This window comes from Oncorhynchus tshawytscha, linkage group LG24 (genome assembly GCF_018296145.1).
Source record: "Oncorhynchus tshawytscha isolate Ot180627B linkage group LG24, Otsh_v2.0, whole genome shotgun sequence".
Classification (NCBI taxonomy): domain Eukaryota; kingdom Metazoa; phylum Chordata; class Actinopteri; order Salmoniformes; family Salmonidae; genus Oncorhynchus; species Oncorhynchus tshawytscha.
In genome coordinates, this window is record NC_056452.1 from 11,378,161 (window position 1) to 11,404,282 (window position 26,122).

At 42.4% G+C, this 26,122-nt stretch overlaps 2 protein-coding genes across 4 annotated transcripts in view; one reads left to right on the forward strand and one right to left on the reverse strand.

Annotated features, from left to right (window-relative positions):
* Positions 1–5,055, forward strand: part of mybpc2b (myosin binding protein Cb) — a 62,437-nt gene extending 57,382 nt beyond the window's left edge. For both annotated transcript variants that reach the window (XM_042305315.1, XM_042305316.1), the window contains 7 exons: positions 816–904; positions 1,257–1,452; positions 1,778–1,917; positions 2,255–2,414; positions 2,593–2,729; positions 4,083–4,269; positions 4,933–5,055. In XM_042305315.1, coding sequence (XP_042161249.1) covers positions 816–904; positions 1,257–1,452; positions 1,778–1,917; positions 2,255–2,414; positions 2,593–2,729; positions 4,083–4,269; positions 4,933–4,967 — 944 coding nt within the window. In that variant the 3' untranslated portion in view covers positions 4,968–5,055. The remainder of the gene's footprint in view (positions 1–815; positions 905–1,256; positions 1,453–1,777; positions 1,918–2,254; positions 2,415–2,592; positions 2,730–4,082; positions 4,270–4,932) is intronic.
* A 1,502-nt stretch (positions 5,056–6,557) lies between these two features.
* Positions 6,558–23,997, reverse strand: LOC112238235 (testicular acid phosphatase homolog). 2 transcript variants are annotated; one of them, XM_024406802.2, is made up of 13 exons: positions 23,743–23,997; positions 23,572–23,632; positions 23,103–23,238; positions 22,422–22,517; positions 22,017–22,103; positions 20,974–21,129; positions 15,625–15,723; positions 11,342–11,440; positions 8,779–8,911; positions 8,399–8,481; positions 8,056–8,162; positions 7,343–7,521; positions 6,558–7,106 (listed from the first exon to the last, which is right to left on the reverse strand). In XM_024406802.2, the coding sequence occupies exons 3-13, from the start codon at positions 23,190–23,192 to the stop codon at positions 6,997–6,999; spliced, it is 1,239 nt and encodes a 412-aa protein (XP_024262570.1). In that variant the 5' UTR covers positions 23,193–23,238; positions 23,572–23,632; positions 23,743–23,997; the 3' UTR covers positions 6,558–6,996. The 2 variants fall into 2 exon arrangements, with proteins under 2 accessions (XP_024262570.1, XP_024262571.1); XM_024406803.2 differs by lacking the exon at positions 11,342–11,440.
* Between the last annotated feature and the right edge of the window lie 2,125 nt (positions 23,998–26,122).

Below are 26,122 nucleotides of genomic sequence, written 5' to 3' on the forward strand. Positions count from 1 at the left end.
TTTCTCTCTCTCTTTCTCTCTCTCTTTCTCTCAATTCAATTAACTTTATTGGCATGACGTAACAATTTACATATTGCCAAAGCTTATTTTGGATATGAGAATCAAAATTGTCAATGGGACAACAGTAACAACAATAACCAAGGGTCAAGATAACCATACATTCAACAATAACAATAAGCATACAGTAGAGTACATGTGCAGGTTGATTGGTCTGTCAGACACTGTCCCTCAACTTATGGCAGGCAGCAATGTAGTGCGCTGCCAACCCACAGCTCTCTGCGTCCTCCCCCAACAGGACGGGTAGCCTATCCTCATCAGAGAGGTCTTTGAAACCTTGAATAAGGGTTTCAAATTTGGGTTTCAAATAAGGGTTTCAAATTTGTGTTTGTTTTTCCCAATAAGCAATATAGTTTTGTTTTGACTGTGTTGTAATTTGGCTTATCCTGATTGATTGGATGTTCTGGTCCTGAGGCTTCAGTGTGCTAGTAGAACAGGTTTGTGAACTCAGCCCCAGGACCAGCTGGATGAGGGGACTCTTTTCGTTGCTCAGCTCTTGGCATTGCAGTGCTTGGTAGTGATATGAGAGGGGGTCACTGTATTTTAGATGTTTCCAAAACTTAATTGCTCTTTTTTGAGTTTTTATTATTAGTGGATATTGGCCTAATTCTGCCCTGCATACATTGTTTCTCTCTCTCTCTCCATCTATCTCTCTCTCTCTCCCTCCCCATCTCACACTCTCTCTCTCCCCATCTCTCTCTCCCCATCTCTCTCTCTCAATCTCTCTGCCTCTCTCTCTCTCTGTCTCTCTCCATTAGAACTGCCCAAGATCCGCCTCCCCCGCTACTTGAGACAGAAGTACATTAGAAGAGTGGGCGACAAAATCAACCTGACCATCCCCTTCCAGGTCAGTTGTTCAAAGTTACCCATTAAACCAAGGTTCGTATATTTTTCTATTTTCACCGATTTTATTTGAACTAAAGTCGCATTTTCTGTTTGTTTATTTAACTCGGCAAGTCAGTTAAGAACAAATTATAATTTACAATGATGGCCTACGTATGACGTATGAGCCAAAGCTATCTTGAATGCTGTGACTTCTACAGAATCACTCTATTTGGGACAAGCTTGAACAGCTTATCAGGTGCCCATTATCTAGTGAAGTTGGTTTACCAGGTACCACTGCAGTTAGCCATTGACAGCTATTGTTTTGTCCTTCATTTGTTTCTATTCTGAACAAAGTATTACCTCGTGTCTAATAGGGTAAGCCACGTCCCAAAGTGCAATGGTACAAGGATGGGGAGGAGCTTGACAGTCGAGTTGCCAGCGTACGCAATTCCGAAGTGGACTCTATCCTGTTCATCCGCTCGGCTGAGAGATCCCACTCTGGGAAGTACGAGTTGGTCCTGCAGATTGAGAACATGGAGGCCAGGGCTATTCTGGAAATCAGGATCGTAGGTAAGAGATGAAAGACAATTGTAGACATAAGTGTCCTCCCTTCTCCCATCCGTTTAATGGCTAATGAACACAACCCAGGATCATAAGTGAAGTGGCTAAGTCATTTAGCATCGCTACTGCCTTCCCGAGAACTGAAGTAGCTACTGTTGTCCCCCAGAACCAGAAATGGCTTGGCTTTCTGCGTTGTTGTGTTGCGGGTTCGAATCTACGAAGTCGACAGTATACTGGCTCTAGGCCGCTGTAATGTCTTACTGTGGTAAATATCGTGCCATTTTTTTTCATCCTAAACGTTTAAAAAAAAGACCATATATTTTTGTCCAATCAGAGACACCCGGGCCTCCCGAGGTAGTGAAGGTCACAGATGTTTGGGGCTTCAACGCCGCGCTGGAGTGGAAGCCACCAAAGGACGACGGCAACTGTGATATCACCGGTTACACAATACAGAAGGCGGACAAGAAGACAAATGTGAGAGAGGAGGGCATAGGGACAAAGGGATCAAATACTCCATCCCCCAGCATGCAAAGCAAAGCTATGGGCTACTGTATAGGATTGTGAATTTGTGGCATGGGGAATGGGAATAAAAAAGCAACTAGAACCAAATCAAATTATTTGGTAATGGACACCGTGGAATTCTTAAAGTAACTCGAAACACCAGATCACTACAACTGACCACTCTCCTCATTACCCTCGCTTTCTCTCCCCCCCCACCCCTCTCTCTCCCCCCTCCTCTCTCTCTCTCCCCCCACCCTCTCTCTCTCTCATTCTCTCCCCCACCCCTCTCTCTCTATCTTTCTCTCTCTAGGAATGGTTCACTATCTACGAGCACAACAGGAGGACAAACTGCACAGCCTCAGACCTGATCATGGGAAATGAGTACATGTTCCGCGTCTACAGCGAGAACCTCGTTGGAAAGAGTGAGGATTTCTGCCTCAGCAAGGACACAGCCATCATACCTAAGATAGGTGGGTATGTCTGTGTGTATGCGCGTGCGTGTGTGTGCTGTGCATACTTACTATAGGCCTTGTTGACATAAGGTATGTATCTTCAATGCCTACAGTATTTTAACAGAGACATCCATTACAGTATTAATTCATTACCACTCCGTATTAATTCACTGTATAATAACCTCCCTTTCTTCAGGATTGGAGTACAACCCACCTCCATTCAAGGAGAAGGATATGCAAAGCGCCCCCAAGTTCATACAGCCCCTGCTTGACAGGTCTGTGGTGGCAGGCTACAGTACCGCCATCAGCTGTGCTGTCAGGGGCTACCCCAAGGTATGTCTTTTGGGACAAGCAGTCCGAATACTCTAACTGTAGGTGCAGGGGAAGGGGAAATTGTTGCTTTGTTGAAGAACCTTTGGCAGCGATTACAGCCTCAAGTCTTCTTGGGTGTGACGCTACAAGCTTGGAACACCTGCATTTGGGGAGTTTCTCCCATTCTTCTCTGCTGATCCTCTCAAACGCTGTCAGGTTGGATGGGGAGCATCGCTACACAGCTATTTTCAGGTCTCTCCAGAGATGTTTGATCAGGTTCAAGTCCAGGCTCTGGCTGGGCCACTCTAGGACATCCAGAGACTTGTCCTAAAGCCACTCCTGCATTGTCTTGGCTGTGTGCTTAGGGTCACTGTCCTGTTGGAAGGTGAACCTTCGCCCCAGTCTGAGGCCCTGAGTGCGCTGGAGCAGGTTTTCATCAAAGATCTCTCTGTTCATACTCTCCCTGCCGCTGAAAAACATCCCCACAGCATGCCACCACCAGGCTTCAGCGTAGGGATGGTGCCAGGTTTCCTCCAGACGTGATGCTTGGCATTCAGGCCAAAAAGTTAAATCTTGGTTTCATCAGACCATGAGAAACAAGTTTCTCATGGTCTGAGAGTCCTTTAGGTGACTTTTGGTAAACTCCAAGAGGGCTTTCATGAGCCTTTTAATGAGGAGTGGCTTCCGTCTGGCCACTCTACCATAAAGGCCTGATTTGTGGAGTGCTGCAAAAATGGTTGTCATTCTGGAAGGTTCTCCCATCTCCACAGAGGAACTCTGGAGCTCTGTCAGAGTGACCATTGGGTTCTTGGTCACCTCCCTGACCAAGGCCCTTCTCCCCGATTGCTCAGTTTGGCCGGGCGGGCAGCTCCAGGAAGTGTCTTGGTGGTTCCAAACTTCTTCCATTTAAAAATGATGGAGGCCACTGTGTTCTTAGGGAGCTTCAATGCTGCAGATTTTTTTTCATACCCTTCCCCAGATCTGTACCTCAAAACAATCCTGTCTCGGAGCTCTAAGATATTTCTGTTGTTGCAAAAAAAATCTGAAAACCTGTGTTCGCTTTGTCATTATGGGGTATGACGTGTAGATTGAGGAGGAACACATTTTTTTTCAATCCATTTTCGAATAAGTCTGTAACGTAACAAAATGTGGAAAAAGGTAAGGGGTCTGAATACTTTCTGACTGCACTGTACATACCTACGCATTTCTAGACATTTACAAGCATTTCAAATGGCTTACTCATGACAGTGTTTATAAAGTGTTACCATATTTTTGTTAAGTCCTTCCCCTTGATTTGTGTTACATTGAAGGCCATTAAGGTTGCATACTTGTCATGAAGCCACTGACACAAGTCTCTCTTTGGCTCCCACTTAGCCTAAGATCAGGTGGTTGAGGAATAAGATTCCCTTGGACGAGAACCCTCGGTTCCTGATGCAGAACAACCAGGGGGTTTTGACCCTGAACATCCGCAAGCCCAGTCAGTATGACGGGGGCAAGTTCACCTGCAAGGCTATCAACCCTCTGGGGGAGGACGTCGTGGAGTGCACCCTGCTCGTACGAGGTATGGATGGAGAGGGACAGGGGGGAAGGGAGGTGGAGGGAGAGTGGGGGTAGAGTACAGGGATGGGGAAACGGATTGAGGGAGAAAAAAAAGATGGCGAGAGAGAGAGGGGTTGTGAGGGGGGTGGGATTGGAGAGAGATAAAGGCGTAGTGCAAGCTAAAGATAGGAAGTGTGGGGCGAGGGAGGGCGGAGGGAAGGAGAGGGATGGTGGGCGTAGGGTGGGAGAAAGGGATGAGAGAGAGGGAGGGACAGGTGGAGATATGAGGTACGGAGAGAGGTGCCGGGGCAAGGAGGGAAGGATAGAAAAAAAGGATGGATGAAAGGAGAGAGAGAAAGTGGAGTGCAAGCTGGAGATAAAGTATGGAGAGAGGGAGGGATTGAGAGGAGGGGTATCGAGGAAAGGATTGGGAGAGCGAAACAGGCAGAGGGGAAAGATATATTCAATATTTTTCCACAATCGTAGAATGATAGTCATTGTAATGGAAACAACATCATGGGTTCAAAAATGCAACTTTTTGTTATATGATTGATGGATTGATTAAATGTCTTTGTTTTTAATTAGGTTCTATGGTGTACATTACCTCAAGTAATATTGATCATGCAGTATGAACAGCACCTGAATGTTCGTTTTCAACCGCTGTCATTTTCTCATCTTCTCATAGCTCTCAAGGACAAGGAGGATGGAGATGAGAAATGAGCTGCAGAATGTTCACAAAACATTCACTATGTTTCAGTAGGTTTTGAAGCATGCGTTGAAATAAAAAATACTTGAAATTTTGGCTGTTTTGGCTGTCTTGGCTGTCTTTATTTCCTCTTGAGCATATTTTGTATTTTCGTGGAACCAGAGTAGTACATAGAAAATACATAGAATCCGAATATTCAGCACGCTTGTTTCACTACAGTTGCACATTTAGGCAAGTCTCTAAAAGCTTTCCACACCTGGATTGTGTAACATTTGCCCATTATACTTTTCAAAATGCTTCAAACGCTATCAAATCGGGTTGTTGATCATTGCTAGACAACCATTTTCAGGTCTCGCCATAGATTTTCATGTAGATTTAAGTTAAAGCTGTAACTCGGCCACTCAGGAACATTAACTGTCTCCTTGACAAGCAACTCCACTGTAGATGTAGCCTTGAGTTTTAGGTTATTGTTCTGCTGAAAGATGAATTAATCACCCAGTGTCTGGTGGAAAGCAGACTGAACCAGGTTTTCCACTAGGATTTTGCCTGTACTTACCTCCATTCTGTTTATTTTTTATCCTGAAAAACTCCCCAGTCTTTAACGATTACAAGCATACCCATAACATGATGCAGCCACCACTGTGTTTGAAAATATGGAGAATTGTACTCAGTAATGTGTGGCATTGGATTTGCCCCAAACATAATACTTTGTATTCAGGACAAAAAGTTAATTGCTTTTCCTCATTTTTTGCAGTGTTAATTTAATGCCTTGTTGCAAACAGGACGCATGTGTTGGAATACTTCTATTCTGTAAAGGCTGCCGTCTTTCCACTCTGTCAATTAGGTTAGTATTGTAGAGTTACTACAATGTTGTTGATCCATCCTCAGTTTTCTCCTATCACAGCCATTAAACTCTGTAACTGTTTTAAAGTTTCCATTGGCCTCGTGGTGAAATTCTTGAGCACTTTCTTTCCTCTCTGGCAACTGAGTAAGGAAGGATGTCTGTATCTTTGTAGTGACTAGGAACACCACCCAAAGCATAATTAATAACTTCAACATCCTCAAGGGGATATATCCAATGTCTGCTTTTTATTTTTTACCCATCTACCAATAGGTGCCCTTCTTTGCGAGGCATTGGAAAACCTCCCTGGTCTTTGTGGTTGAATCGACTGAGGGACCTTACCTCTAATTGTATGTGTGGGGTACAGAGATGAGATAGTCATTCAAAATCATGTTAAACACTACTATTGCACACAGAGTGAGTCCATGCAACTTATTATGTGACTTTAAGTACATTTTTACTCCTGAACTTATTTAGGCTTGCCATAACAAAGGGGTTGAATAAATCAAATCAAATTTGATGTGTCACATGCACCGGATACAACCGGTGTAGACCTTAGAGGGAATTACTTACTTACTTAACCAACAATGCAGTTTTAAGAAAATACCTTTAAAAAAGGAAGAGATAAAAGTAACAAATCATTAAGGAGCAGCTGTAAAATAACAATAGCGAGGCTAGATACAGCGGGTGCCGGTACAGAGTCAATGTGCGGGGGCACCGGTGTTGAGGTAATTGACGACTTATTGACTCAAGACGTTTCAGCTTTTCATTTTTAATTAATCCGTTAAAAAAAATTTAAAAACATAATTCCACATTGACATTATGGGGTATTATTGTGTGTGACAATAAAATCATAATGTAATCCATTTTAAATTCAGGCTGTAAGACAACAAAATGTGGAAAAAGTCAAGGAGACAACTAATTCAATCATTTTCTAAATATTATAAAAGCCAAATCACTCAACCAAGCCCTAAGATGACTTGACATTCTGCTAAATAGAACACAATCCAATAGGAACTCAATACAATACAATACAAAAAAGTACAATGGATCACAAGAGAACAAAATTCACAAGGTCATTGTATGGATTATTTCCATTTTTAATCTCATAGTAGGCCTATAAGTATTGATGTATTGCCCTGTCCTCTCCAAATGCCTCCAGGATGTTTTAGGAAGACGTATTCAAGCCTGGAGAGCCAGACTTACCCCTCCCTGGAGTACAGGTTTCTCCTCTGGTGAATTAACACAGCTATGCTGGCCAACAGCGCCATTGTCAGGATAGCCACTGCCACTGCAAGCGCCGCAATGACACCTTGCAAAAGTCAGGAGAGATGCAATGAAGATAAGTAATCAGATTGAAAAGACTTCCGTCTTAAGAGTCCGGTTTCAATGAGTAGTGGCAGTCTCCGAGTAAAAGTTACAGTATCTGTGGCAATATTTATGGATATTCTGGTGTATAGAATGACAGAAAAATGAGCTCCTATAAAGCAAAAGTAACAAAGCAAAACATTTGAACCATTAAGACAATATGGACTCTACCTTTCTTACCTGTGTTGGACCATGATGGTTTGAGCCCACACTCGGCATCCCAGTCCGTTGAGATGACATCTTTAACCAGGTCAGTGAATGAGGTCAGAGGGCACGGAGTTGTCTCACAGCCAGGCACAGGGGTCGGGTAGGGATCACGGGATGAGTCGTTACGGTAATACAAGTCAAGAGAATAGGACCTGGAATAGTTCACACAGACTATGTGAAGACATAGCCGACAGTCGTGTGTTATGCAGATTTCTGTAACACTTTAATACTAATTTCACATCTCACATACCATTTAGTTTGTCATTTAAAGGTGCAATATGCAGAAATCGCTCAGCTCTTTCCTGGTTGCTAAAATGCTAATAGTTCACCAAATGTTTATGTGGCAAAACAAGCAATGTATAGTGTAAAAAAAATCATTGTACCTTCTAAACCACTGTGCAATATCTTTTCAATTAGCAAAAATATTGTATTTTCAGCTCTTTGAAGCTGGTGTACAAAACCGAAAGTAAAAGATGCAAATATGAAACTTAAGCACGGGAAGCATAGAAATAGCGCACATAGAACAGATATAGCGCTTCTTGGACTTGCTTTTAATGTGAATGAGGTCACCCAAAAATGTACATATTGCAGCTTTAAACCAAATAATTTGTACAGTTTATTGCGCTAAAACATTAGCCTTGTACATGTGATCATTTCTGGAGGTATCACAACTAAAACTACATTACCCATCGTCCTCTTGGTAGAACTCAAAGAGCTGACAGGCAGCATAAGGAGGAAGAAGACCATTGTACACGTCTAGGGCAGCCTGGAGAGTGATGAGGGTGGAGTCATGCTAGAGAGAGAGAGAGAGAGAGATGTACACATTAGAACACAGAATGAACTGTGTCGCATAAATTGCATAATCACATAGCATTAACATTGTGTTTGGTCATGCGTGGATGTGCTTGTGAATGTATAAATATGAATACGGAGACATGCTAGATGTCAGATTGCATAATATGAAGTGTGAGTGTACAACTAAGTATGTGGATGTGTGTGTGTGTGTGTGTGCCAGCGGTGTTCACTAACTGCTGAATACATGATGAACTTGAGCGTGCTCCCTTGCTCCATTGCCTTGGAGAAATTCCTCAGGATGGCATTCAACAGAACCCCTAAACAATAAACAAACCATCAACATTATAAAAACAATCATCGTGACATACATGCAAACAAACAAACTGTTGGCATAATCCAACTCATTAACATAACATTCAGACCAACTCACAATCCACAGGATATTTCATCCACTCAGCATGAGCAACCTCTCAGCCCACAGTCACAACATTAACTCAACGTCACTTCAACTTATTTTCAACTCTCAACCCACAGCCACAACACCAAAGCAACATTACTTCAACTCTTTTACAACCCACATGACCTCTGACGCCTTCTGAACTCTAACCTCTCACCTCCTGAGAGCCTGGCCTTTTCCTTTCTCTTGTGAGTGACGACGCTGAACATGACCTCAAAGGAGGATATTTCCTGTAGAGTGTTGAGTACTTCCTGTGTGGCCCAGCCAGGGGTGGTCAGGTTGTGATTCCTCTAACAAGGGTACAATGACAACCGTTAGCATCGTTCTGTTTGAAGCGCAACTCTTCTACAACACATGAGTCACAAACAAGCCTATACCAGTGTAATTATTGTGCATGCATCCCAAATGGCACCCTATTCCCTTTAAAGTGCACTACCTTTGACCAGGGCACATAGGACTCTTGTCAAAATTAGTATACAATACTGGAAATAGGGTCCCATTTTGGACGCCGCCTGTATTTCACGGTTTGTATAAGTCTTTCTATTTATATCCATCTCTGAAAATAACAGATGATGGATGAACACTTTGCACTGGTGCTAATGTGTATTACTGTAAGTATGACCATGTCTTCCTCTTATATAATCCTGGATATTATTCATTTCAACGAGCTATTGAGTTATTCATCAAGCCCAACTGCCGAGGTGATCACATGGCAGTGTTCCCCTATGTTGTTTGTTCCCAGGCTGGGGCACAGAGGCCCAAAGAGTAACATCCAGGCTTTCTGGCATCAAAGTTGTCAATTGAAACCAATAGAAGCCAAACTCTTTGACACAGGGCAACTTGCAAGAGAGGTAGGCAGGGGAAGGGAGGGTAGGCGTCCTGCCTATATAATGAGTGAAGCAGGATGCAGAGTCAGATGAACTCATGGATGCAATTTTTATGTCTCTGTGTAGTATTTGTATTTTTGTATTTATTATGGATCCCCATTAGCTACTCTTCCTAGGGTCCAGTAAAATTAAGGCAGTTTATACCATTTTAAAAACATTACAATACATTCACAGACTGTGTGCCCTCAGGCCCCTACTCCACCACTACCACATATAAACAGTACAAAATGTGTACGTGTGTGTATAGTGCGTATGCTATAATGTGTGTGTGTGTGTGTATGTGTCTGTGCCTATGTTTGTGTTGCTTCACAGTCCACGCTGCTCCATGAAGTGTTTTTTAATCTATTCTAAATCTATTTTAACTGCTTGCATGAGTTACTTGGTGTGAAATAGAGTTTAGTACTGTGCGCCTTCCATAGTCTATTCTGGATTTGGGGATGGTGAAGAAACCTCTGGTGGCATGTCTTTATCATCGGATGGGGCCACAGTGTCTCCTTACCCCTCCTGTCTCAGCCTCCAGTATTTATGCTGCAGTAGTTTATGTGTCGGGGGGCTAGGGTCAGTTTGTTATATCTGGAGTACTTCTCCTGTCTTATCCGGTGTCCTGTGTGAATTTAAGTATGCTCTCTATAATTTTCTCTTTCTCTCGGAGGACCTGAGCCCTTGGACCATGCCTCAGGACTACCTGGCATGATGACTCCTTGCTGCCCCCAGTCCACCTGGCCGTGCTGCTGCTCCAGTTTCAACTGTTCTGCCTGCGGCTATGGAATCCTGACCTGTTCACCGGGCGTGCTACCTGTCCCAGACCTGCTGTTGTCAACTCTCTAGAGACAGCAGGAGTGGTAGAGATACTCTTAATGATCGGCTATGAAAAGCCAACTGACATTTACTTCTGAGGTGCTGACTTGCTGCACCCTCGACAACTACTGTGATTATTATTATTTGACCATGCTGGTCATTTATGAACATTTGAACATCTTGGCCATGTTCTGTTATAATCTCCACCCGGCACAGCCAGAAGAGGACTGGCCACCCCTCACAGCCTGGTTCCTCTCTAGGTTTCTTCCTAGGTTTTGGCCTTTCTAGGGAGTTTTTCCTAGCCACCGTGCTTCTACACCTGCATTGCTTGCTGTTTGGGGTTTTAGGCTGGGTTTCTGTACAGCACTTTGAGATATCAGCTGATGTACGAAGGGCTACATAAATACATTTGACTTGATTTGTGGTGTATGCATGGATGTCTGAGCTGTGTGCCAGTAGTTCAAACAGACCGCTCGGTGCGTTCAACATGTCAATACCTCTCACAAATACAAGTAGTGATGAAGTCAATCTCTCCTCCACTTTGAGCCAGGAGAGATTGACATGCATATTATTAAAATGAGCTCTCTGTGTACATCCAAGGGCCAGCCGGGCTGCCCTGTTCTGAACCAACTGCAATTTTCCACCGTCCTTTTTGTGACACCTGACCACACGACTGAACAGTAGGAAGTTAGAGGTAGTTTCGTAAGCCAATGCTAACGAGCATTAGTGCAATGACTGGAAGTCACCGAGTGGTACGGACAACATGCAGGAAACGTGGGTTTAATGGGTTTCAAGCAAGTCTGTGTATGCATCCCAAATGGCACCCTATTCCCTACAGTGCACTTCTTTTGACCAGAGCCCTACGGGCCCTTCACAAACTAGGTGGCCTATAAAGGGAAGAGGGTGCCATTTGGGATGTAGATCCCTTTGAAGGGGACCTGCAACTAACCCTAGAGGGGAAACCCTACATGTGGCACAGTATTTATTTCAGAGTCAGATCTTGTATGCAGAGAGCTACATACAATAGTCCAGTACCTGACAGGAGAGAGTGTCGTAGACCCTCCATATGGAATTCCTGCCCAGCAGCCTAGACACAGGATACCCAGTGTGGTTGGAGAGCTCCTGTATAAATCGCTGTGGGAAGATGTTCATCTTATACGATTTTTTTATTTTTTCCAGTCAGTCAATGTTATGATTGCGCCTGGTGGATTCCTAAAAGCAATCACTCGGTCACATATTCACATGTCACATTAGTTTTTTGCTTCCATAAACAGTTGATTATTAAAACCGTCTTGTCAAATAAGGGTACCGTACCAAGGTTTTGTTTTATATACCCAGTGCTTAGTTGAGAGAAAATGACTAAGGGGAAAGGTTCATCTACACTGATGCAAAATACATGATTACTGTTAGTACGTAGTGATAGGTCATCATTCTAGATCCAGTATGTAGCTTTGGTGGCGACCTAACCAAATTCAGATAGAAATGTGAGTCTGATAAGCAGCACATTCTATGTGAGCTATTTCTATGCTTCCCGTCCTGAAAGAGATTGAACAGGATTTTATGGACTTACATAATGTACGAATTGGAATTCATAACATATCATACATTTTGGCTCATGAGCGCTACTTTTCAACCACTGGCTGAAATTATACAAAACCTTTATAACGTAACTTTAAGTTTCGGTTTTGCATCTTTTTACTTTTCCTTTGGACACCAGCTTGAATCATCTCAAAATACTATATTTTTTTATTTTAGAAAATATATTTCTCCGCAGTTTAGATTATTTAATGATTCTCTACACTTGTTTTGTCACATCAACAGAAATTAGGCGAACATGATAGAATCTTAGCAACCAGCTAATGGGGAGCGATTTCTACATATTATGTCTTTATGCCCATTAACCTTTCCCCTGCTTTTCAGATCACATAAAATGAGACGAGAGGAAGCCACTTGTGACTATTAAGATGAACACAGGGTGACAAAGAAAATAGATAGATACTCCATCTTCTCACCAGAGGGTAGTAAAGAGCACCAAGGACACCTCCATCAAGAGCCAGACATCTCCATAATAGGAATCAGGATGGGATTCAGTTAATTAAAGCCTTTTCATTTTAATTCTCAATATAATTCAATCCTGTCATTAATTAACAGCTCTGAGAATGTGAGAGAAATTGCACCAAGCAGCTTTTTGGAAGATGAAGGAGAAAACTGTGAGTGAGGAAATCACTGAGGACCTGATGTCACACCGAAATAACTAACAAGGCCTTTGTGACAACTAATAACCTACTGGAATGAAACAATCATTCAGTCTTTGAATAACAAACACATGTAGCAAGTGAGTCAAAGTGAATTCACAAGACAAGATTAATAGGGACAGGGTTGTGAGGAAAAGGGTTTCATTGCTGCGACATATTGCTCAAGGCCCATCTATGACAGGATAGGACTTGAAATGACTAGACAGAACAACAAAAAGAAACATTAACAATAACAACGTAAAAAAAAAAAAACTAGGGAAAGCGATTGAGGTGTGTTTGATAACCTTGGAGTTTCTCCCTTTGGGGCTATTCTATTTGGACAAACTCAATCAAGCGCAGAGTATTTGAAAGTATTTGACATACTACTATACATTTGACACAGGTCTGAGCATGTTATGTCATGTCTACTACATGTGTAATATCTTCATTTTTAAAACTCCCGAGTGGCGCAGCAGTCCCTGGTTTGAATCCAGGCTGTATTACATCCGGCCGTGATTGGGAGTCCCATAGGGAGGCACACAATAGGCCCAGCGTCGTCCGGCTTAGGCCGGGGTAGGCCGTCATTGTAAATAATAATTTGTTCTTAACTGACTTGCCTTGTTAAATAAAGATTAAATATATATATATACACACACATATATATATATATATATATATATATACAGTGCCTTGCGAAAGTATTCGGCCCCCTTGAACTTTGCGACCTTTTGCCACATTTCAGGCTTCAAACATAAAGATGTAAAACTGTATTTTTTTGTGAAGAATCAACAACAAGTGGGACACAATCATGAAGTGGAACGACATTTATTGGATATTTCAAACTTTTTAACAAATCAAAAACTGAAAAATTGGGCGTGCAAAATTATTCAGCCCCTTAAGTTAATACTTTGTAGCGCCACCTTTTGCTGCGATTACAGCTGTAAGTCGCTTGGGGTATGTCTCTATCAGTTTTGCACATCGAGAGACTGAAATTTTTTCCCATTCCTCCTTGCAAAACAGCTCGAGCTCAGTGAGGTTGGATGGAGAGCATTTGTGAACAGCAGTTTTCAGTTCTTTCCACAGATTCTCGATTGCATTCAGGTCTGGACTTTGACTTGGCCATTCTAACACCTGGATATGTTTATTTTTGAACCATTCCATTGTAGATTTTGTTTCATGTTTTGGATCATTGTCTTGTTGGAAGACAAATCTCCGTCCCAGTCTCAGGTCTTTTGCAGACTCCATCAGGTTTTCTTCCAGAATGGTCCTGTATTTGGCTCCATCCATCTTCCCATCAATTTTAACCATCTTCCCTGTCCCTGCTGAAGAAAAGCAGGCCCAAACCATGATGCTGCCACCACCATGTTTGACAGTGGGGGTGGTGTGTTCAGGGTGATGAGCTGTGTTGCTTTTACGCCAAACATAACGTTTTGTATTGTTGCCAAAAAGTTCAATTTTGGTTTCATCTGACCAGAGCACCTTCTTCCACATGTTTGGTGTGTCTCCCAGGTGGCTTGTGGCAAACTTTAAACGACACTTTTTATGGATATCTTTAAGAAATGGCTTTCTTCTTGCCACTCTTCCATAAAGGCCAGATTTGTGCAATATACGACTGATTGTTGTCCTATGGACAGAGTCTCCCACCTCAGCTGTAGATCTCTGCAGTTCATCCAGAGTGATCATGGGCCTCTTGGCTGCATCTCTGATCAGTCTTCTCCTTGTATGAGCTGAAAGTTTAGAGGGACGGCCAGGTCTTGGTAGATTTGCAGTGGTCTGATACTCCTTCCATTTCAATATTATCGCATGCACAGTGCTCCTTGGGATGTTTAAAGCTTGGGAAATCTTTTTGTATCCAAATCCGGCTTTAAACTTCTTCACAACAGTATCTCGGACCTGCCTGGTGTGTTCCTTGTTCTTCATGATGCTCTCTGCGCTTTTAACGGACCTCTGAGACTATCACAGTGCAGGTGCATTTATACGGAGACTTGATTACACACAGGTGGATTGTATTTATCATCATTAGTCATTTAGGTCAACATTGGATCATTCAGAGATCCTCACTGAACTTCTGGAGAGAGTTTGCTGCACTGAAAGTAAAGGGGCTGAATAATTTTGCACGACCAATTTTTCAGTTTTTGATTTGTTAAAAAGTTTGAAATATCCAATAAATGTCGTTCCACTACATGATTGTGTCCCACTTGTTGTTGATTCTTCACAAAAAAATACAGTTTTATATCTTTATGTTTGAAGCCTGAAATGTGGCAAAAGGTCGCAAAATTCAAGGGGGCCGAATACTTTCGCAAGGCACTGTATATATATATATATATATACAGTATATATTGATCACTCTGTTGTCACTGAGAATTTTCCTGCAGGGCAGGATATTCAAATGAGCCTCGTTCTTTACATACATTCACTGAAAACCTGTAGTTCTCTTTCTCTCTTGCTCGCTCAAACACTAAATCAACAGACAGACTAAATGTCCTACTATCGTAGGTCCTGCTACAGCCACATTAAAATGTACAACAATGTATCTGAAATGCAGCCATTACACATCAACAACTGTCGTTGTATATACCTTATTATTAACTGGGTGGTTCAAGCCCTGAATGCTGATTGGCTAACAGACGTGGTATATCAGTATACCACGCGTATGACAAAACATGTATTTTTACTGGTCTAATTACGTTGGTAACCAGTTTATAATAGCAATAAGGAAACTCAGGGGTTTGTGGTATATGGCCAATATACCACGTCTAAGGTCTGTATCCAGGCACTCTGTGTTGCGTCGTGCGTAAGAACAGGCTGTATACCACACCCCCTCGGGCCTTATTGCTTAAATAACACAAATAGATAATGGTCTCTACTACAACATAGTGTATCCGAAATGAAGCCTATCGCCTACTGTAGCCTATCAAAACTCATTTCCGTTTGAAATTATCAGTGAAAAAAAATACAAAAATAAAATCCTCCTGCAGCAGGATTAATTTCCTCCTGCGATGAAACTGGTCCAATTAAGATGTATGAAGCGTCATAGGCTTTAATGATTTGATGTGTTACCTTGACAACTCTTCTGAGACTTACCTGGTGAGACTTGAGAACTCTCCGGTAGTGTTCGCTGTCAAACGTCTCCCCCATCAGCTCTCTAAACCTGGGGCAGTGTTTGCTTGGGGACTTCAACAGCTTGTGAAATCCAAGACAAAACAACAATTTTTACTCCTCTGTCAAATTCCTCTTCCTCTTCTCATAAAACACAGGTACACTCAGTTTACAGCTTTGCTTTACTAGTGGCCCTTCCTTTCTTTCCTTTTTAACACCGCCTCAGTGCCAAATGGCCTATTGGTCAGAGAAATGGACATGAAGGCCCATGCTCACACCACAAATGGGCGTAGTGATATTGAGTTCCACATCAGGCTCCAACAAAACCAAGATATCTTGATTCAAACTAGTCTTTCTTTTTTTTCAAATACTTCAGATGGGATGGGTTTCCACTTCTGGGACTATTTCATTGGTTCCAATGTAACCAGGCAAGCTCAATCAAGCACAGCTAAAGTTTTTGAAGGAAAACAAACACTATTTTGAACCCAGGTCTACTGGAAAGATTCATACAGCTGATTTAATGGATGATGTGTGAGTGAGTGAGTGAGTGAGTGAGTGAGTGAGTGAGTGAGTGAGTGAGTGAGTGAGTGGGCACGTTTGTCTCTGCCAGCCAGCCGCCAGCCCAGGGCTCTAAATGAAACAAATTCATTGATAGCACTGGTGCTCCCAACTTTAAAAAGTTAGGAACACCACATGAAATTTAGGAGCACCAGAAAATCTAGATTTTTTAATTGCTTGAGATATACCGTACGTGGCCTATATTAATTCTAGATACTTTTGTGCCCTAAAAATATGTAACACAGTAAATACATTTGTTTATTTTAAAAGCTAAAATGTTGATGTAAATACCTGTCATTAAAATTACAAAGAAAATTGTGGAATATTTAGTTTCTACATTGTGTAAAAGCACTATTTTCATATTGCGATGCATTACATTGAAAATTATACATGGTCTCTTTAAAAATGTCAGGTTTGCGATTAAGAGCAACTCTATTAGTGAAAGGAGGGGCTAGGGAGGGCTATAAATGGAGGACCGTGTAATGCCCCACCCAGCAGATTGTAGAACAATCGCGTTCACGTTGTCATGCTGCTTCACGTGGTTGCTAAAATGATCGTCACGCAATCCCTTCTCAAAGTCAGGGTATGAGTCAAGAAACCTGACTATTTTTCTTGAAAGTACATAATGTCATAATTCCAAAGCTATACGATGTTACATCTCGGAAAAAAACTGTAATGCTGTACTTGTTGCTCATGCTAATGTTGGGTTTTTAAACTAGCGCCCAATTGACCCCCATTCACTCCTTGAAGGAGATCTTTTCTTGTCGTAGAATAGCCCAGAATGCACCTCGCGGCCCATTGACGACGCATGGTAACGTACACAATCGCATTAATACGATTTCAAATGGAGTTTCCAATCTCCTCAAAAGTATCTCTGTTAGTAGTGTGTGATTGCAGCCGCAATCGAGCATCCAATTGGTTTCTACATGAACCCCCCCTTGAGCACACCATCTTCATGGTTGTATGACACTTTTGATATTCTGTATTTCCCCTGATTGTCTATGCAATTAATAAGGGAAATAAAAGTATTATCAGAGTTTTTACCAGTGTCTGAGCTAGCTAGCTACAGGTGTCGCCCCGCCTTCCGTCTACTGTGTACCGGAGTCTAGCTAACTAGTCCTTCGCTAACGCCTGCTTGCTAGCACACAGTGTCCTTCGCTCCCACCGGCTGAACACCTGTCCTTAAACAGAACTGCAGGAAAACAGTGCCCGACATGCAGGGGCAAAGTACACTGTCTACCGGTGTCCTAGATAGCTAGCTATCTATCCTGCCTCCTGCCTGCTATGTACCGGAGTCCTAGCTAGTTAGCTAGCACCCAGTGTCCTTCGCTAACGCCTGTCTACCGTTTTCATAGCTAGCTAGCTAGCTACCGTTGTCGCCCCCCGCACCATCTTGTTTTTCTATGATATTAAGGCGGTCCTGTTTAAGGTGCATGTCACCACCTCCTGTGCTGGAGTGTGCGATCAATCATGGCCTGACAAATTCTGTACCAAGAAAATACATTTTTAAACCAAATAAAGCTCTACTAACTTCTACCACACCCTCCCCTCAAAAACCCTCCCAAGCCCCCCAACCTCATTAAATATGATCTATATTATGTTGAAACAATCCACCTTTAGGATTATTCAGCATATCAACAACCATTTTGACAGTAACATCTGTTACCCCCATCACTATTTTGCCGTATCCACAATAGCCTTCAAGCTGGTATTTCTGCTTTCCACAACCCGAGTCGTGTTGATAACCTTACCAATGAAAGCTATGAAATGAACCTTTGACACAGTATATTCACGAGCGCAAGATTTCTGAACAGGTCTCAAAACAATGCCAGGACCAGCAGAAGCACCAGCCCCAACAGTAGGTCCACTTACTACAGAAGCAGCCATGGAAGCTCCATCAGTCCGCACTGTAGTTCCACCAATCTGTTTACCAGCCTCTGCATAGAGTGCATTCAGAAAGTATTCAGACCCCTTGACTTTTTCCACATTTTGTTACGTTACAGCCTTATTATAAAATGTCTTATTTCCTCATCAATCTACACACAATACCCCATAATGACAAAGCGGAAACAGTTTTTTTTTCTTTTTTTTGTGCAAATTTATAAAAAATAACAAAACATAAATAACTTATTTACGTAAGTATTGAGACCCTTTGCTATGAGACTCGAAATTGAGCTCAGGTGCATCCTGTTTCCATTGATCATCCTTGAGATATTTCTACAACTTGATTGGAGTCCACCTGTGGTAAATTCAATTCATTGGACATGATTTGGAAAGGTCCCACAGTTGACAGTGCATGTCAGAGCAAAAACCAAGCCATGAGGTCGAAGGAACTGTCTGTAGAGCCCCGAGACAGGATTGTGTTGAGGCACAGATCTGGGGAAGGGTACCAAACATTTCTGTAGCATTGAAGTTCCCCAAGAACAAAGTGGCCTCCATCATTATTAAATGGAAGACGTTTGGAACCACCAAGACTCTTCCTAGAGCTGGACGTCCGCCCAAACTGAGCAAATGGGAGAGAAGGGCTTGGTCAGGGAGGTGACTAAGAACACAATGTTCACTCTGACAGAGCTCCAGAGTTCCTCTGTGGAGATAGGAGAACCTTCCAGAAGGACAACCATCTCTGCAGCAATACACCAATTAGGCCTATATGGTAGAGCGGCCAGACGGAAGCCACTCCTCAGTAAAAGGCACATGAAAGCCTGCTTGGAATTTGTCAAAAGGCACCTAAAGACTCTCAGACTATGAGAAACAAGATTATCTGGTCTGATAAAAAAAACTATTTGGGCTGAATGCCAAGCGTCACGTCTGGAGGAAACCTGGCACCATCCCTACGCTGAAGCATGGTGGTGGCAGCATCATGCTGTGGAGATTCGGCAGGGACTGGGAGATCCTTGACGAAAACCTGCTCCAGAGCGCTCAGGACCTCAGACTGGGCCGAAGGTTCACCTTCCAACGGGACAACGACCCTAAGCACACAGCCAAGACAACGCATGAGTGGCTTCGAGACAAGTCTCTGAATGTCCTTGAGTGGCCCAGCCAGAGCCTGGTCTTGAACCCGATCATCTCTGGAGAGACCTGAAAATAGCTGTTCAGCAATGCTCCCCAACTAACCTGACAAAGCTTTAGAGTGTCAGCAGAGAAGAATGGGAGAAACACCCCAAATAAAAGTGTGCTAAGCTTGTAGCAACCATACCAAGAAGTCTTGAGGCTGTAATCGCTGCCAAAGGTGCTTCAACAAAGTACTGAGTGAAGGGTCTGAATACTTAGGTAAATGTAATATTGAATTATTATTATTTTTTTATTTTTTATACATTTGCAAAAATGTCTAAAACCTGTTTTTGCTTTGTCATTATGCAGTATTGTGTGTAGACTGATGAGGGGTGAAAACAATTTAATCCATTTTAGAACAAGGCTGTAACTTAATAAAATGTGGGGAAAAGTCAAAGGGTCTGAATACTTTCCGAATGCACTGTATACATTATGACTGATTCTATATCCCTGAGCCTCTCTAGCCCCTCTCTGCACCTGGCATCCACCAAATGATGCACTATGTTGTCGTCGTACCCCCCTTCCACAATTACAACTCTTAACCTTCACATTGCTCCCACATTCACCGCAATCATGTTCTGCTCCACACTTGGCACATATTTTCTTTCTTTTACACTGAACAACTACATGTCCCATTCTTTGGCATTAAAGACCAATTCTCTGACATTGAAACTAAGGAATCCTATCTGTACTTTTCTAGGCAAAACCTTCTCAAACCTCAGCAACACTGATAAGCTTTCACTTCTTTGACCCTCTTTCCTACTGATCAAACCTTTGGCCTCAATCACTCTGCCTCCCTTCACATTTTCTTTCATATCATCTGTGGACATAGATATTGGGACCCCAGTGATGACTCCCCTCGACCTAGCATAAGCACCAGGGACATGGCTTTTAATCTTCTTCCCATTAAGCTTTTCCATTACAGAATCTTCCCTTGCTGAGCCTGGCTACCACAAAATATTAGCAATCTATCATTTCCAATGAACCAGGCTAGTTTGACTTCACCTATCTCTACGACGTTGGTTAATCGGATAGGGTGTAAATGAGGCCCTGTGGTCTCATCAAACACCATCACAACGTTCCACTCCAACACATTATTACTCTTGCTTCCTACCTTGGCCCTCTTTACGCTTTGCAGACTACTTTCAGTATCATGATCTCTCTTCTTCCTATGACTTTCCTCTACAGACCATTCAGATCCTTGACCCTAATCCTCCCACTCTATATCATCAGAACGGTCACCCATATTGATCGCATCCCAGCACAGCTGTTGCTTCTCCAACCTTGTCTCAATTTCCTCCACTTCGTCCGCACTACTCGCCGCGAATTCCAACCATCCGCCATACGTTACCGTTCCTCGGCCTGTCTTTTTTGCTCTGTTATGGTTCTTCCATCTGGAGGGAGCTGCCAGCTTGCGGTCAATCTTCCATAGGAAGGTGAAAATGTTGCGCCGATACTATTGGTCAGATCTTTTGACCTGGTTTGACCTGGTTTGACCTGGTTTGACCTGGTTGGGTCACGCCGTTTTCGCTGTAGTAATGGTGAAACCATGACGTGAATGAATCTGCACTCGCTTGTTTCTCTAGGGCACAGAGGAACAAATGGTACAGTGTGAAGCCTTATCGTTACAGATGCTTTCGTAGTCGCTCAGTGCTCCCAAAATAAAACTCCTTTGTTGCACAGGAAAATATTTGGTCGCAGGTTTAGAGCCCTGCGCCCGCCTACCTTATCCTGTGCTCTGGTGACAGTGTGCACTGGAATGGGCCGCCATGGTAACAGGGGCATGAGGGGAGGGGGGCGTCTGTTTGGGGGGAACAGCCCAGCCAGGTTAGCCTGGGCACTCATTAGAGTGCGGTCATAGTCTGTACTCCGCACGTACACCTGTGTGGAGGGAAAGAAGTAAAGCTTAGGTTCCTATGTCTATACCAGCATACCACTTTGAGAATGCATGTCCAAAAAACTGCTTCACTGTACAGTAAGTGGTTTGCCAGTGTGCATAATGGAACAAAGCTTTACTGTATTACGAATTAATATGTTCTATTTAAAATGTGCTTTTCCCTTTTCTGTCATCCTATGTGAAGTGATTGCACACTGTAAATCATTTTGACAACATTGGCTTTTCCTGTGATGCCGATAAAGCTTGCTTGAATTCGAATGTGACATGACAGGGGACAGGAAAGGTACAGCACGAGCTGAAACTTGAGTGTGACAACAAATCGTTAGCGACAGCGAATTAGGAAAGTTGTTATTTTGGTGGTAATTGCTACTTTATGGACGGAGGGAGGGAGGGAAAAAGGGAGAGAGAGACGGGGACGAGAGAGAAAAAGATAAAGAGATAGAGTGGAGTAAAGAGAAAAGGGGAGAAAATGACAGGAAGTGAAAGAGAGCGACTGGAAGAGGGAAATCAGATCTTTGTTGTAATGCCAGTACGATGCGAACTGCCTTGGGGCACACAGAGCCAAACAACATGCATGCAGCCTAATGCACAGTGACGAGATCAGGCGAGATTAGCCCACATGTTACATCATGTTATGTGGCCGGGGTGATGATGTCATCAACATGAGTCATTCTCATTAGCCTACACCATAACAGACATTACAGGCACTAAGTACCACACATGGATATTGTGTGGTCATATGCTCCAAAGAACCCAGACGTATAGCCCGAAACAGATTTGCCAAGACTTCAAATGCACAAACAGCACACATGGTAAACAATGCAATTTCTCTCCTGTGTAATATGTACACGTTTGGGCTCCAGTAACGCACCTCTTTGCTGTTGTAGTCTTCACTGAGGAAGTGTCCATAGCGTCTCTTTAGAAACCTGCCGAAGTCAAACTGCTGTCTCATCCCCAACTGAGCCAAGTGAGACAAAAATAAGACGAGAGAAAGCTTATACCTCACACAACAGCCTAGGTCAAGTAAGAACTTCTACGGAGAAGATTTAGGAGATATTACTGTGAAGTGCGATAATATTGCTTGTTTTTGTTACGGCACATGATTATCTAACATTTCATGACAGACTCCTTAAACTTTTTCTAAAGAAAATGTGTGTGCTTTCTTATTAAGCTTATATTTGTAGGAGAAGTTACAGGCACATTCAGAATGGAAATATAGGCAAAGGGTTATGTTTTCGGGAAACATAATTGTCATTGCATACTCAAACTTCTGTACCTCAGTTAGCTGCCCGAAGCCTTGTGCCCACACTTCCTCACCGTGAGGGTCCATGGGAAACGACTCAATGGGGGATCGATCGCCATGACGAAATACCTTACGCCAGTCATATGTTTTATGTCATATGTATAGAGTACCTTACACAAGTCATATGTCTTATATTCTTATGTGATATGCAGAAGTACATTTTATACCTGGTGCTAATGTGTCCTATGTCCTAATCTTATCCACAATTCCAGTTGTGCCCACATATTAGTCGTTGCATCTACACGTGGTATTAAAATGTGTTTCTAATCCGTTTACTTGTGTCCCCATTGTGACCAGATATCCTAGTCTCTCCGGAGGTGGTCAAGGAGATCGGCTCACAATCAGCAAATAATACATATTTGAATCATCTACACCTGTCTTAAAATGTGGGCACAATCCAAATGTGGACAAGATTGGGACAAAGGACACATGTGAGCACCAGGTATAAACGGGGCTAAAATTGGGTTCAATTAAGCTTGATTGATTGGTTTAATACATGGCTCCTACATCAGACATCAAATACAATATGATTATTAATCATCTTAATCTATTTATTTTCCCTTCAAGCATAAACCAAGTGTTGAATCTATCAGGATTTCATTAAACATTTTAAAACAAATCCCAGAGGAGTAAAGCAGAACTGAAAAGACTTACGGCAACAACAAATTTCAGAATGCGGGATTCAGTCGATGAGACACAAGAGAGAAGTAAAAGGTAACCCAAAGTTGTCAGGCACCCCACCATCTCCTCTGTAGTTTCTTTCACAGTAGGGTCGCCTTTTAGAGGTTAACTGGAAAAAAAAAGGTCATATCGATTATCGATACAGACAATGAAAACGTTCTGCCAAATTCAGTTTATTTGCTCACTCAATATCACTTGGAAACTTTTAGCAGAAACACACTATTTGGCAAGTCCGTTAATAAGGTCATTATTTTATATAAATGTAATGGTGATTCTAAATTCCACAAGTTTAATAGTTGTTAATGAACTAATAATAGTTTGTTTGTTTAATAATAGTTTGTTAATTTCTTCTGAACCCTTACGTCATTAAATGTAAATGATGACCTGTGATATAACAAATTAGAATAATTATAAAACATAATTACTGCAAATGTTCACTTACCTTAATTTGTATGTAACAGACTCAGAGTAGTTCCTTACAGCTGGTTTGTATTTTAAGAAATCTATGAGAAAAAGGCCCACTGCAGTAAACCTCATCTGTGAAGCTATACACAGATACGAATTGACATTTAGTGCATGTTTCACTAAAGGATGCACTGCTTTCATAACCTACCTAGCTGACCCCCACTTCCTCTTCTCTTCCTCTCTCCCTTGTGATGCCTGCTCCCGATTCGCACGGGCCGCTCAAAATCCAAATCACTGTATCTGTCAATCTCACTCGCTCTCCCTTGACGTACCAATGGACCAATATACCCTGGCAGTTCTCTTTAGTTTCGCATTTGATCTGCAGACATATATGTCCACCTCAGACAGGACAGCTCTCCTTATGTAGCAGCCATACAGTGCCTATGGTGAAACAAGCCCTAAACATGAGAATCGTTGAATCGGCTCTAACGATAGCCTTACTCACTTGGTGCCTCACTTAGCTCAACCCCCCACCACCACCACCACCACACACGCACATGCACACACACGCGCGTACACACACACGCGCGTACACACACACATCCGTGGGCACACAGACACATGCTTACATCCATGAATGCATTCACACAAGCAAGCACACATGCAATTACGCACACACAGCACATGCATGCATCCACACACACCGCACACACACAGACCAAGGCCACAAACACTCATTATATCGTGCCATGTCATCCACCATGGATTTTGCCCCAAAATTACAGGGCCTGCAGTGTTTTCCCTGACTTAGCAAACTTGTAGGGTTCTGTTAGTATCAAAGTCGCCTTATGGGTCAGTAAAATAGGGTAATATGATGTACTATAGGCTTATAATTTATGACCCATCATGATTGGAACAAGTGAGCTATTTTGTAACCCTGTACATTCTTAGAATGTGGGGACAGCCAAAGAACCCTTTTGGAACCCTTTTTTGTAAGAGTGTGGGTATGTTTATACATAGTAGGATGCATATGGTATAGCAGTACAAGCTAAATGACACATTTGAGTGTACAGCCATAAGCCATAAATAGTATGCCCACACAATACACACTGTACACACTGCACACGCACACGCACGCACACACACACACACTAACACACACACACATACAGTGCCTTCAGAAAGTATTCAGACCTCTTGACTTTTTCCACATGTTGTTGTGCTACAGCCTGAATTTTAAAATGATTACGTTGAGATTTGTTGTCACTGGCCTACACACAATAACCCATAATGTCAAAGTGGAATTACGTTTTTTTCTTTAAAATTTTTTTTTATTTTTACAAATGAATAAAAAATGAAAAGCTGAAATGTCTTGAGTCAATAAGTATTCAACCACTTTGTTATTGCAAGCAGAAATAAGTTCAGGAGTAAAAATGTGCGTAACAAGTGAAATAACAAGTGAAATAAGTTGTACGGACTCAGTGTTTGTGTGTGTGGTAATAGTGTTTAAAATTATTTTTGAATGACTACCTCATCGCTGCACCCCACACAATTATCTGGAAGGAGTGAATCTCAAACACAGATTCAACCACAAAGACCAGGGAGGTTTTCCAATGCCTCGGAAAGAAGGCCACCTATCAGTAGATTGGTAAAACATTTATTACACGTTGGATGGTGTATCAATAGACCCAGTCCCTCCAAAGATACAGGCCTCCTTAACGCAGGGATTTCACCATTGGCTAATGGTGACTTTAAAACAGTTACAGAGTTGAATGGCTGTGATGGGAGGAAACTGAGGATGGATCAGCAACATTGTAGTTAATCCATAATGCTAACCTCATTGACAGAGTGAAAAGAAGGAAACCTGTACAGAATAAACTGCAAAAAAAATTGGCATAGAAATGAACTTCATGTCCTGAATACAAAGCCTTATGCCAAACATAAGGCTTTTGGCAAATCCAACACAACACATCACCGAGTACCACTCTTCATATTTTCAAGCGTAGTGGTGGTTGCATCATGCTACGGGTATGCTTGTCATCAGCAAGGACTAAGGTTTTTTTTATGATAAAAAGAAACAGAATAGAGCTAAGGACAGGCAAATTCCTAGAATAAATCTTGGTTCAGTCTACTTTCCAACAGACACTGGGTGTCACCTTAGATGTCTCTGTTTTCTTTATATTTTGGTTAGGTCAGGGTGTGACGAGGGTGGTTCGTTTTTGTATTGTCTAGGGTTTTTTGTATGTCTAGGGGTTTGGTAGGTATAGGTATATGTATGTCTATGGTGGCCTGAATTGTTTCCCAATCAGAGGCAGCTGTTTATCGTTGTCTCTGATTGGGGATCATATTTAGGTTGCCATTTTCCCTTTTGTGTTTGTGGGTTCTTGTTCTATGTGTAGTTGCCTGTCTGCACTATCCATATAGCTTCACGGTTTGTTTTGTTAGTTTGTTCAGTGTTAATTTGTTTAATAAAGAAGAATGTACGTACAGTATACCATGCTGCACCTTGGTCTCCTCCTTACAACGAATGTGACACTGGGAGACAAATTCACCTTTCAGATAGACAATAACCTAAAACACAAGGCCAA